The sequence below is a fragment of the Anoplolepis gracilipes genome, chromosome 2 (assembly GCF_047496725.1).
Source record: "Anoplolepis gracilipes chromosome 2, ASM4749672v1, whole genome shotgun sequence".
In the NCBI taxonomy this organism is placed as follows: Eukaryota; Metazoa; Arthropoda; class Insecta; order Hymenoptera; family Formicidae; genus Anoplolepis; species Anoplolepis gracilipes.
In genome coordinates, this window is record NC_132971.1 from 7,061,596 (window position 1) to 7,075,707 (window position 14,112).

The 14,112-nt window shown below is 33.5% G+C and overlaps 1 protein-coding gene and 1 long non-coding RNA gene across 7 annotated transcripts in view; one reads left to right on the plus strand and one right to left on the minus strand.

Annotated features, from left to right (window-relative positions):
* Window positions 1-3,173: 3,173 nt before the first annotated feature.
* Window positions 3,174-14,112, plus strand: part of Soxn (SRY-box transcription factor soxNeuro) — a 97,764-nt gene continuing 86,825 nt past the window's right edge. For 2 of the 6 annotated variants that reach the window (XM_072886961.1, XM_072886962.1), the window contains exon 1: window positions 3,175-5,657. In XM_072886961.1, coding sequence (XP_072743062.1) covers window positions 4,267-5,657 — 1,391 coding nt within the window. In that variant the 5' untranslated portion in view covers window positions 3,175-4,266. Of the gene's footprint in view, window positions 5,658-6,080; window positions 6,762-8,578; window positions 10,951-14,112 lie in introns of those variants that run through there. The other 4 variants (XM_072886960.1, XM_072886963.1, XM_072886964.1 and 1 more) reach the window with 4 other exon arrangements.
* LOC140663082 (uncharacterized) lies at window positions 6,710-12,456 on the minus strand. The gene is made up of 2 exons (XR_012046215.1): window positions 11,242-12,456; window positions 6,710-9,296 (listed from the first exon to the last, which is right to left on the minus strand). It is a non-coding gene; the product is annotated as an uncharacterized lncRNA (long non-coding RNA).

The window sequence follows — 14,112 nt, forward strand, 5'->3', positions numbered from 1 at the left end:
ATATTTTTATAGATTCTAAAGAATTTTCATTATTTTTATAAGTTTAATTTATATGAAAATTGAGCTCCTACTTTGTACTCGAAAAATAGGTAATATATATATATATATATATAATTTTATTTCGATCCAGATCCCTGATATATATATATATATAAATCAGGGATCTGGATCGAAATAAAATTATAGTTTCGTTACGGTTATGGTTTAATAAAATATTTAATAACTGTTTAGATTCCAGTTTCGGTTCCTTGACAAATAAAGAAATCAAAATCGTTTAAATTAGATTTTTTTCGAGTATGTTCCAGTTTCCTTGAAGATTACTTACTTTTCTAATTTTTTTCTAACAAATTATATTATTGTAATTACATGATGATGATATTAATATGCATGATGTAATCATCATATTAATATCATCAACGATGGTTCCGCCATCGTTGACGTATTAAAGACATCCAGTCAAAAACGACAAAAAATTTAAATTAGTAAAATATAATTTTATAGAAATAACTTGCAAGAAGAGTACTAAAAAGGTACTTACGATTCTCTTCATTATTTAAAGAGATCAAAAGAAAATTATTTAAAAAGAGACTCAAAAGAATCCAAAAAGTAAACCAAAAATAATGTAACAAAGTCTGGTCATGCAGTTTCAGCGTTATAAATTTAACAGAACATGATTTATGCGGTTTTGGTCTCACTAAAACGATTACAAGTTACAAGACGTTTTATAACTTGTAATTGGTTTCGGTCCGGTCAACAAAACTAAGCTTAAATAGAGAGAGTTTCAAAAGAAAGTGATCTTTGTTTAAAAAGCAAAATAGTTGTCACATACAGATTGAAAATTAGGAACAAAAATAAAAAAAATTGCATAATGATATGATGAAATAATAAACAATGGATATATATATATATATATATATATATATATATCCATTGTTTATTATTTATTATTATTATATATATATTATTATATATTATATATTATTATATATATATATATATATATATATATATATATATATATATATATATATATATAAGATTGTCAGTACATACTATTTTTTTAATTGCGAATTATCAAATTTATGCATTTTCAGTTTTTATAGCAAAAAATATCCTTGTCTCTTTACCATTTATGATTATATTTCAAATTGTAATAATGTAGAACAAATTTTTTTCGTTTCAAATTGTTCTCATTCCAAGATATATCTGACAAATACAACTGGATATATCACAGATTAAGCAGAAAACGTAATGCGTAATTCCCGTCTCATGCTATTACTGATTCGCTATGCGTCATCGATATCTTATCAATTAGCTTTTTTTCTTTGTTGAAAGTAAGGCGTCGGGAATTTTCTTTTTAAACCTACTTTCTCATATCAGATTCTTAATGGAAAAAAATTATTTTATTTATAGATCTTCTCATCTATCGTTTTCTGTCTATTGCAGTAATATATTAATCCTGCAATTTTAAATTTGATATTAATTCTAAATTTTAATTTAATACATCTTATTACTGCTAAAAGAAAAAAACAAATTGGCAATAAACGGCTTTCGCTGTTTCATTCTCCTTTGTTTCTTCTTCTCTGTCAAATTCACAAAGAAATCAAAGTTCACAAGGTCTTCGAAAAGCCTCCATTGTGCGTTATGACTTCGTTTCAGCATTGCTTCGTGTTGTGGAACCTGTTGCGGCGAGATGTGCGAAAAGGAGAAGAGACGCGAGACAAGCTGGTTCGTGGCGGAAGTACGCGCGTGATAGATAAACGCGGCTGCGTTTTGTGCGTCAGCGACATGATATCGGTAACCGAGACATCGATCTCCCAAAAAGTCGACGCTGCACATACACATGATATCCCTTCTTAAGAGATCTCTGTAATCTACTTTTTTTATTACAAAATTGTATGTGGTCATATTTTTCTATCCAAAAAATTCTATTTATTTTTTTGTATCTTGATTACTGCAATTATTTTCATTTTCTCTTCGAGCATTTCTCGAGTATACATATATTCGAGTCGATGATCATCGTGATCCGCAACAACGTCATATTTCACAATTCGTCCTTGAGGATGAATTTTTGACGTCTCGTTGCAACTTGCATCGATCGCCGTTATGGGTCATTTCATCATCCGCTATCTCGATAAGCTCTTATCTCTCAACGATATCCGATCAAAACAATAACAGGAAAAATTGTATTTTTACTGGTATAAAACATATTTAATTGTTTCTATCTAAAAATTTCTGAGAAATTAAAAATTATTTTAGTCTTCAAATTAGTAATGTTACATCCATCAATATCAAATTCACATAAATCAGTTAAAGACAGCATTTCGACTATACATTTGTACACATGAGATAGAATTTGAGTTGATAATTAGTTGACGCATAAAATGACATCTATTTATAATTAAACTCGATAAACACAGATCACGAATTCTTTCTTAAAAAAATTCAAGATCTTAATTATTATTTTTCCAAAACGAGTTATTTTAATCCGGAGAATATATCATATATTCCCTTGTGTAGTTTTCTTTTAAGACGAATTAGAAGAGATTACGCGTATTCTCTTTCTTGTGTTTTCTCCCGAGTTGCTAAAATTTTTAAAAGCCATATCAAAGCATTGTCGCGTACATATCAGACGCAACTTATTCACATTAAGATCGATATATACGTACGCATATCGCGTATTAAGGTTCGCGGACACGTATGTATACACACACCAGCGTTGCTCAGCGAGTAGCGGTACATGCGTGCGACGGGTAGCCGATTTCGCGGCGCGAAAAAGCGAGGAGAAACGTCACTGGCGTACAGCACGGTGTATGAGAGGGGAAAGACGGGAAGAAGAGGACGAAGAGATGGCATGGGTGATGATGGTAGGGGTGAAAAACGAGGGTAGGGGAGCATGATGACGGGGACCAAAGCTTCGCCGCGAGAGGTCGGTCCTTTACGTTTAGTGACGTCACGGCGCAATGGCGCCGCCTTCGTGGTGAGCGAGCCGGCGGCCGATTGGCCGAGAGAAATGATGGCAGGCGCGCTTGCCAATCGATTGCCCGTTGTACCCTCGAGCCCGGTCGGTCTGTCGGTCGGGTACGTTCCCCGCTCTATCCTACAACGAAGGTAGGGAGGGAGCTCGAAACCCGGGGGGAAGGGGATGCCGTCGGCAGGGAAGTGAGCCTTCGACCCCAAGGCGAGTGGTTCAAATGCTCAGACAGTTTCGGTCTCTCGTCGAGAGTAGTAGAAGTTGTATCTCCTTTCTTCTATATTGGTTATTCTTCGTTTTCGTTGACGTGCAACGTTAGTAGAAAAGCGAATAGGGAAGAAGCAATAAAGCATCTAGCACATAGAGCTAAGAAGCTAAGCCTACACAAGGAATGTGTACAGGCGTATGAAGAAGTAACGGAAGGATTCTCGAAGACGGAAATAATCATAGTGATTATGAACGGTGACTTTTGCCTCTGTTCGCTGGTCGTCGGTTTTGTTTTTCTGGCCGTTTGTTGTATCGCACGCGCCGCTTAGGTGCCATCGTCGGATTTCAAACAAGACCGCCGCGCCGGAGGATCCGTGTTTTTCTGATGCGTCGTTGCCGCATTGTCGTGACGCGATTCGTCGAGCGTGCCGTGGCTTATAGCCAGTCAGGACGGCTGGTGAACGATACGGAGTGGTGAGAGACCAGCAAGTGAGGGGAAGAAAGTGATAGTGTCGTCAGTTCTCGTTCGGACTTTGTGACTTGTAGATCGCACGAAGATCTCTTCGAAAACTTGCGAAACACAGAGAAAAAAAACGATCACATCATAAACAGATGGCACGGAGGAGATAGGTATTGATAACATAACGTTCGCGAGTGTTTCTTGCCGAGTTCGCATTTGCACAGAGTTGGTCATCTCGTGAAAGACATTCACAACTGGATTCAACGGTACGCGGAACAGAGCTCGTATCTTGTACGAAATGCATGTTTGTGGTTGGCATATCATATGACCACTGCGATCGCATAATTAATTGATCGCACACAGGTGACCGAAAAACGTGCACGCGCGCGTCAGAACTCTCCATTGAAAAGTGATTACGACTTAGTCAGCCTAGAATCCGCGGTCGATTTTCATGTCACTGCTTCGTGCACAAGGGACACTGAGGAAGAAGTGACTGGTGATAAATCAATATAATCCGGATAATCAACCGGTGATCGACTCGAATCTCGGCGTGCTACAGTGGTTTTCTTGACATCGAACGGTATCAGAAAAGGGCGGCAAACTGTACGGGCACAGGGAAGAAGACATGCTCACGATGGACACGGACATGAAGGGCGGCAATATGCACGCTCAGATGCCACCGCATCCGCACCAGGGTGTATCACCGATGGGTCATCATACAGGGATGTCTCCTTACGGAGGTTCTCTCAGCGCGATTCATACTCCGGCGCTATCGGGAAGTCCGCCTAGTACGGGCTCTTTGGGTCGAGAGAGCTTCGCTCTTCAACATCATCATCAGACAACTCAGCATCATTACACTTCCATGCAAGCCGCTGCCGTTGCTCAACAACAGCAGAATATGCACGCAATGGTAGCGCAGCAAAACGCTCAGCAACAACAACAACACCACGCTCATCAACAACAATCGCAATCGCAATCGCAACAGCATCATCAGGCTAACAATCATAGCAATCCCAACAATCCGAACAACCCTAACAATTCTACCAATGCCAAGAACAACAATCTGGATCGCGTGAAGAGGCCGATGAACGCCTTTATGGTATGGTCGCGCGGACAACGGCGCAAGATGGCTCAGGAAAATCCTAAAATGCATAACTCTGAGATTTCGAAACGCCTCGGTGCTGAATGGAAGCTCCTCAGCGAAACGGAGAAGCGTCCATTTATTGATGAAGCAAAACGGTTGCGCGCAGTTCATATGAAGGAGCACCCGGATTACAAATATCGGCCACGACGCAAGACAAAGACTTTACTCAAGAAGGATAAGAACGCATTTCCGCTCGGAAGCGGCGTCCCCGGTGTTGGCAGTATGCTCGTCGATCAGCGACCAGTTACCAGCGGCGGACCGCAGCAGCCGCAATTACCGCGCGACGTCTACGCAATGAGCAACGGTTACATGCCTAACGGACATTACATGATGCACGAACCGACAGCAGCGTACCAGCCACACGTCGCATATAGTCATATAGGAAACAGCGCGGCGGCTGTTGCAGCCTCGGCTGCTGCCTACCCTAGATACGATCCGATGGGCCACATGGGCGGCGGCAGTCCCAGTCCCATCAGCAACTACATGAACGGATATAGTGGCTACGGCACCACTGTACCTGGCGGCTCACCATCACCCTATCATCAAGCTCAACCGGGTTCTCAAATGTCAAGCCACAGTCCACAGAGCGGAAGTAGCATAAAATCTGAACCGACGAGCCCGGCGAGCGGCGGTATCCATACGCCAACGCCGACGGCTGGTCCGACGTCGACGGGCGCGGTTGCAGTTGCCGGTCAGCCTGTTAAGCGGGAACCGTACATGCCGCAGCAGACAAGCCAGCAACCGTCGCAGGGCGATCTCAGGCACATGATCTCGATGTATCTACCGCAGGGTACGGAGGGCCCTCATGTCTACTCGCCGGGACCGTCACCAGACTCTCTCCAGCATCCGCTCTCGCAGCAACTCCCACACATGTAAGCTATTGATAAAATAAGAAAGAGAAATAGATCATTCTTCTTTCTCTCTTTCTTCTTTTCTTTTTTTCTTTTTATAATACTCGTATAATACTCGCACACAACACTCCTCCTGGCCTATGCTATTTGCTTGTGAGTCGCTTTTTAGAAACGAGATAAACTGCGAGATAAATATTCTTATATAGTCAATTGGAAATATTGACCAAAGATACAATTATTTACAATTTATATTGTAACGTTTGCGTGACATTAGAAGAAACGTTGCGCGATATTATTGACGTATAAATTTTTTGTGACTTTTGTTTTGTACAGAGAATACTGTTTTTGTATATCTAAAGAATATTAATAAATACGTAAATATTTAAAAATTTGTACTCCTATTATTTTAACTCTTCCCATTATTATTGTTTCTACATTTTTCAGAAAGTACTCAGTCTCAGGTTTATCAATAGTAATGTTGCCTTGGATAGACTTTGAAAATATCACTAGAGGAACGAAGGATAATATTTACATTTAAATATTGAAAGGAATGTTTTGGAGATCGTAATGTAAACGACTATGTAATTCTCGCATTGCTAAGATGATTTTATCAAAAAAACTGTGTTTGATTGTCGATGCTAATCTACTATCATTGAACTGCTGACAAAGTTTTGCAAACATAATGCAGTTTATCCCGATTCGATTGCTGATTGCACCAACGGTCGCTCCGAATAACGTGAATTATCGATAATCTTTGTCAATGTCATTCGGAGATTATCAATCTTCACGAAATTCGTGATTCGAACGTTATACACACTCGCAGGAGATCTATCTTGTTATTCGTATTTTCACAAGTTTTGGCTCATATTGTCGCTTAATTTAATGAATTAAATTATTTAATACAATTAAATTAGAACTTAATTAAATCAAAACACAATTATTATATTACAGAGACAAATATTATTACAAATTTTTCATTTCATATTTACAATTAGACTTTTTTTCGAATGGTTCGCACTTAATAATTTTTTACTGTTATAAATTTGTGTGATTGAAATTAATTTCTCATTGTCTAGTATATTAAATTCTTTTATTACACACATCTTATTACACATATTTCTAACTCGAATTCTTGAGATAAGGATCTCCTATGTACTCTATATATACGCACTAATTCGTGAGTGTCGCATTATAAGTTTTGCTCAATATTTGTTATTTTCTCATCAAATGACTGAAATGAACAAAATAACACATATAAGTATATAAATAACATGTTATCTCTGTTCGCCGAGATATATTCTTATATTTTATAAACGCGAACACTCACGATTCTCTTTATCGCAGATAATATCGCATATGCTATCGTGACAATGCTTCTGGACCCTCTATCATTACACTCTAACTACTAAAAACAATGATCTACAATATCTCCAATTTGCTCGTTTCTGCGTCTGAAATACGCGCAACGAGTCGCTTATTATCGATGTGCTCGATTATTGCAATTTTAAGAGTTAGTAAGGTGAACTGGCAAGACGTTAGAAAATTATAGACTGATTTATCTCATATCGGTAGCGGAGGAGAAAGCCTGAACCGTCGATTTGCGCGTACCAAGGTGTGCTTAATAAAACATGACGCTAACAATTATGAATTTTACTAAAATAACAGCTACTTAAATATAAGCGCCGTTATAATAACGGATAAAGGTTGGATCTATACTTAAGGGCGCAATTCAAACCTATATATATGCGCATCCATTTTTTAATGCTATATTAAAAGCATTTATATCGAAATCCAATCATTTATACATTTTTTGCAAACTTTTGTTTGGTATACGAGTTTTTTTAATCATCACTTCTTTGAGCACTAACTTGACACAGGATTTGTTACCAGGAGATCTGTTTAAAAAAATATACAGTTATAAGAACTATATAATCGAATTGATAAAAGGCGGGAATGGCTTATGTTTGATAGATATTTGGAGTATAAGAGGTTTATATACGTTTGCAACGGGTTTATAGTGGTTTATAATATATGAAGTTTACAACGTTGTTACAGTTTTACATTTCATCGAAGCGTTAAACAAACTCTTAAACGTACTTATTTTGTCTTCATTGAAATATTTTCCGTCATAAATCATTAAAAGTTTCATTCAATTTTCTCCTATTTTTTTTTCTTAAGTGTGAATTATCCTTTTTTTTTTGCGCTGAGTTTTATTTCAACTTTTCATTCACATGATAATGCGGAGATTTGCGCAATTTTTCGCAAAGACTCTCAAGGGAATTATATATTTGTGTCATCATTGTGATCATTTTCAGTTTTGTAGTTATTATATCAATTATCTTATTAATTTCTATTAATTTCTATTATTATTTTAGACGTATAAGTTTCGTTATTATTTATGTGAAATGCATAGATTTCGAAATTTAAACGTCGTACTATTTTCTTTTATCATGGGGTCCAGAAAGAAGCAGAGTTCACGATACCATATGTTTAATTTGTTGTGTTTTGACGTTTGTTTTTTCTTTGAGAACTGAGTTCTTTTCTTTATTATTATTTCTTTCTATTTTTGCATCTGTTGGAAAAGTAATTTGTATCTATAATTATATTTAAAATCGTAGACATATTAATATTGAGTTTAAATGAAATGTTTTGATATAGGTTGAGTCAAAAAAATCATTAAAATTATTATCTCGAAAAATAGTTTTTTCAAAGCATTTTTCTTTTCAATTTATACATAAGTTTACTTAGATTTTGCGACATTTTTGTGTATGTCGTCTCGAATAACATTTTGCTTTCTATCGGACTCGAATAATCACGAGTTCCATCTGACTCATCCTATTTCTTCGCAATTCTATCGATAAATGGACAACTAAAGCTAGAAACTTAACGTTTTCTCTCACATCTATGATTTACATCCTAACATATAAAACATGACCTCGTAGGAATCTCGTAGCTTAAAAAAACGGTCATCTGGATGAACAACCAATTGGAACTTGTAACTTGGAACTCTGTAGAGAAAAAAGGAAAAACAAAGTAAGGGGGAAAACGAGGATGTGCGATATATAGAATGCATAATGATAAAGAAAGACGAGAATGGGAAAAAAGATTGAAAGAGGGAGAAAGGAAAAAAGATAGAGGACAATTTTCATGGAGCAAATTGAACCAGAACAGCAAACTAAAAACGAAGCGACCTCAGTACTCGAGACACCGCGCCTTCGCTCGCTTTATATTCGCAAAAATTCTCTCAATCATCCTCGTCCATGCGTTGCATTATCACCGTCGTCTCTATTCGCTTATAGGAACTACCAGGGAGACAATCGGTTTTGAGTAGAAGGCGTCAATAATTGCAAGCGTGCACTTGCAAAATTGCAACATTACCAAAGAAAGGAAAACCATTCGAGCGGACGTTATATCCACATTGGTTCCAGTCGGATTCTGGCAGCGCAGACGTTATATCCACATTGATTCCAGGTGGATTCTAGCAGAGCAGACGTACCTGATTTTATTCTATTCATATGTAATCAGGTTACGTATTATTTTGGTATCTCCTATTGTCATCAAGATCGACAATGAGATGTTATTAATTAGAGAGATGTGCGAGACTCGATCGTCGACGTCCTTCGTTCCATCATTTCCAGCGATAGAGGAATATTCTCGCACCTTACAAAAAAAAAAAAAAAAAAAAAAAGATTTTGTGCTCTAAGAATATGCGCATGTGATAAGTAATGTGTTATAACGACGAAAGAATGGTTTTTTTTTATGTATAGTAACATTTATATAAATTATATAAGGTATTGTTGCAAAACATATGTAGATATATATATATAAATAAATGTGTATATATACATATATATATATATATAAAATATTATTGCTGCTTTAATTAAGTTAACTATTAATATAGTTGTTGGCGTTAATATTTTGATGACGTATTGTATGTACATATCAATTCTAATTTTCTCATTTATTTCATCTACATGTAGTCCGCAATAGTATATAAAGTGGAATAACTAAAACAACTAAAATCAGAATTGAATAATCCGACAGAATATAATGAGAATTATAAATATAATGTTAGATTACTTGATTATCACAATTAAAAGGAGTAAGGGATAAATATTCGAAAAATTCCAAATAACTATTCTGATGTAGTTCATTTTGATTAGCTTATTGTAAAATAAGCTACTTATTTTGACTAGCTTATTTTAAAATAGTTTATTTAACAGTTACATAATATTGTCGATTTTGAACGCGTTGTTCAATTTTATTTTAACGAATTTTTCTCGAAATAAAGCGCTTCTTATGTACTAAAAGCCTTTATTTATTTTTTGTTTTTTTTTGTTTTTTTTTATTGGTAAATAAATCGACTGTAACATATAGACAAATACTCTGGCCACTGGTTTTACACGCATAAACCGTCCTTCGTGAAATCAAGACGATTGTTTTCATCAATAAATTATTTCCTATCATTAAATAAAATCATTCAATTTCTGAAAAGATTCGATTCTATTTTTCCAACACTTGAGGGAACAATTGTTTCTTGTCTTCTTCCTTTTCTTTAAATAAATTGACAGTAACAGTTTTACTCCTTTTAATTGTGTTAATCAAATAGTATAACACTTTACATTATAATTCTCATTATATTGTTATTCCACAAACATACGTGTAGACATCTTATATTTGACGTTTAAATTTGAATTTTTACATGACTTTAAAGGACCAGAATTAGTTATAATTGTATTACTGGGAAATCGGTAATAATTACCGTTAATAATATCAATAACCGTGTCACTTCGTACAGATAGGTCAGGTTAAACCGAAAAGAAAAGTCATCTTGTATATTTGTATAGATAAATATAGAGATATAAGCTTATATACATATATATATATATATATATATATATATATATATTATATAAGCTTTAAAATAAAAGGAATACACGTATATGCATTTCTCCGTAATAATGTTATTAAATAAAAATTCAGCAGTTTATATTTCACAAGTGTGACGTGTAACATATATCTGTGTGCGATATATATTACTGTCAATTTATTTAAGGAAAAGGAGAAAAAAAAATGTTTCCTTCAAAAAGTGTTGAAAAAATGAAATTGAATCTTTTCAGAGATTGAATGATCTTATTTTAATGATAGCAATTCTTATTTAACGATTAGGAAACAATGTAATGGTGAGAACAATCTTCTTAATTTCATCGGAGAATGGTTTATGCGTGTAAAACCAGTGGCCAGGGTATTTGTAATATATGTAAAATGTGTATACAGTCGACTTAGTAAATAAATAAATAGAAAACAGAAACTCATTGTCTCTTTTTTTATTTTTCATTTGCGACTTTAAATCTTATTCTTCAACTTTTATTTGCGCGCTAAAAATCGACGATTATATATATTTTCTCAAAACTAAAATATTCTTATTTCATTATTATAATTATTCTTATTTCATTAGTATTATAATTATGAATATTATATATATATATATATATATATATATATATATATATATATTTATATATATAACGTCAACATTAGTAGACATTAATAGTTATTACTTTTAGTTATTTACTATTATTTACTATTAGTGAGTAATTACTTTCCGTTATCGAAATTGCAACATAATTCTTTCCTATTGACGACTTCTTCTCACCGTGAGCATCGTCATCGCACATGTGTTATTGTAATACTTATTCGTAAATCCTTGCATATAATATCGCGTAGGGTTTATCGCACGAAATTCTCACCATTTTATTGCGACTGACTAACCTGACGATGAGCGAGTCAAAATATAATTCTTAAGTACTCATGCGGGTACTCAAATAATTTTTGTTTATGTACATATTTCTAAAAAAGAAAAAATTTAAAAAAATTATTTTTTATTCTGACTTATTGTTAAACCTTTTATTTGAGAGAAAATATAAAATAATCTTTCATACCTGAGTGACTTTTTATTACACGAGTACTTAAGGATCCTTGATTTTTCCTTCCAAGAGAAGGACATATATTTCTGCGCTATTCGGTCCAAAACGTGGATGCTTCTGATGTTACATGCACACGAAAATTAATAACAAGTCAGTAACGCTTGCGTGCGTATATGCATTCGATCATTTTTTTAGAAGCGAGATAAACTTTGAGATAAATATTTTCGCCATAAAGTAAATTAAAAATATTGAATAAAATTTCGGTTATTTATTTTGTAACATTTACGTGACATTCGAAGGAACGTCGAATTAACGTTTAATTCTATAATTTTTGGTGAGTTTTGTTTTACAGGTAATATTAATAAATATATTTATTAATGTTCTTTATTATAAATTTACTTTTGTATTTCTATTATTTTAATTATCGTGGTCGAAAGCACTATACGCACGTATTTCAAGTCCGAGTCGTTGCTTGCTGTAACTGCGATTCAGCCTGTGATAAGACACCAAAAGTACAGTGCGTTTCGACGCGAAAGATTTGTATACGAAACGTGCAATGCTCCGTGTTGACTATTGTGCTCCTTATATGACGGTTACTGCTATTCATTTCATAAGAATTCAAAAAATAATATTTTATAAAAGTGCTCTTTCAAGACACAATTAGTTTATTTCTTCTTCATGTTATCTTTTTTCTATAAATATATTTTTTATGTATCTATTCAACGTACGAACGAATAAATAATAATAAAAATATGTGAGATAAATATAATATATATACAATGCTTATTAATATATTTTTACACATATATTTCATAAAACTTACATTCTATAAAATATATGAAATATGTAATTATATATATTTTTAAAATATATGTAGATAATATATAATATATTTTTCATATGTATATTCGATGTATATTTTAAAAACATTGTATTTTTCATATTTTTATTTTTTATTATGTACATATTTTTTTTTCTTTTTTTTATTATAAAGAATTATATTGTGTAAATTATATTTCAAATTCTTCTTTATCATTTTCTTGATTTTCGAAATTATTAAGATTGACTCGTGGATGTAGTAAATATAGATCAATCAGGAGAAAAAGTGAACTCTTTGGGTGTCCTTTCTTTCTTTCTTTATCTTCCCATTTAAGATCGAATTAAAAAGAGATAGATACTTTGAAAAACTGCACTTTTTCTTACACACACACACACACACACTTGAATAGTAAACAGTATCACACGCCATTATTAAAAAATATGCATATCTATATTTACTATATCTAGTAATATATTTAAATAAATAATATATTAGATAAATGATTATTAAGTAATATATTTAAATGATTATTATCCATTAATAGCATTGATCTAGATCTAGATAAATGATCATTCGTTGAGGAAAAAAGAAATGATAATTATTTTTTTCTATTATATGTATGTGTCCGAAGACGTTGTTAAATTTGCACTTCATTTTCGGGGCCAATTTGTTACCGCACGGGACAGTGTATTCGTGCAACTTACAATTAGCTTTTTTTTCATAAAAAAACATCCTGTTTCAGCAAGCAACATTTAGATTATTCTTGTAGTGAAACGAAGGGATATAAGTAAGGTATATGGGTTAAGTTAATTTTTAAGATTGTTCATTTGTTTTAGGTCTCTTATTTGTTTTTGATTCTAAAACTTTTTCTTTGTGAAGCCGAATGTATGAACAATGTATATATAAACGATGATTGATAATGAGTTAACGAAAAATATCGTGAATTCTGTACTGTACATATGCATTACGCGATATTTTAAGAGACGGTTTATTATACTATACATTATTACATATATATATATATATATATATATATATATCGATATGAAGATATATTGCACACATTAGTAATGTGTGTGTTTCAATTCCATTATTTTTCGTATCCGATATCTTGTCACGACACACTAAATTTTTACCGTATTACTTTTATGTTTGTACGAAAATCACAACAATAAAACAGGAAAAATAATATGGTTGCATCGATAATGTTAGGATAATTATAAATCGATGCATTTCATCGAAATAAAGGATGAAAATTTTGAGAGAATTTCATACATTATGCATTTTTTTAAACCTTATCTTACTTCCTTTTTTTACCTTTACATTTCTTTAATAATCATTAAAGTTCTTGCCGCTCTTATCAATCGTAAAATTTCTCATCGAACGAATAATCTTTCTGGACATGCGACGTACAGTTATTATTTTTATATCAAATCTTTGATTATCCATCCACGAAATGAGTTATTTTACTTGCTAGGATATGCCGAGTGATGTGTTAAACTACTCGTATCACCATCTCCATAAACTCGCACGAACAAACACAATATGGACTAGCGCAAATGATTTTTCGTCACAAATGGGTTTTTTACTCTTCTCCCTGGCGAATTCGCTCGCGAAATATTTTGATAAAAAAATATGTATATAGTAGATATAATATGCCGAGAACGCGCGGTATATATATATGTATATATATATGTATATATATATATGGACGAGTGGAGACATT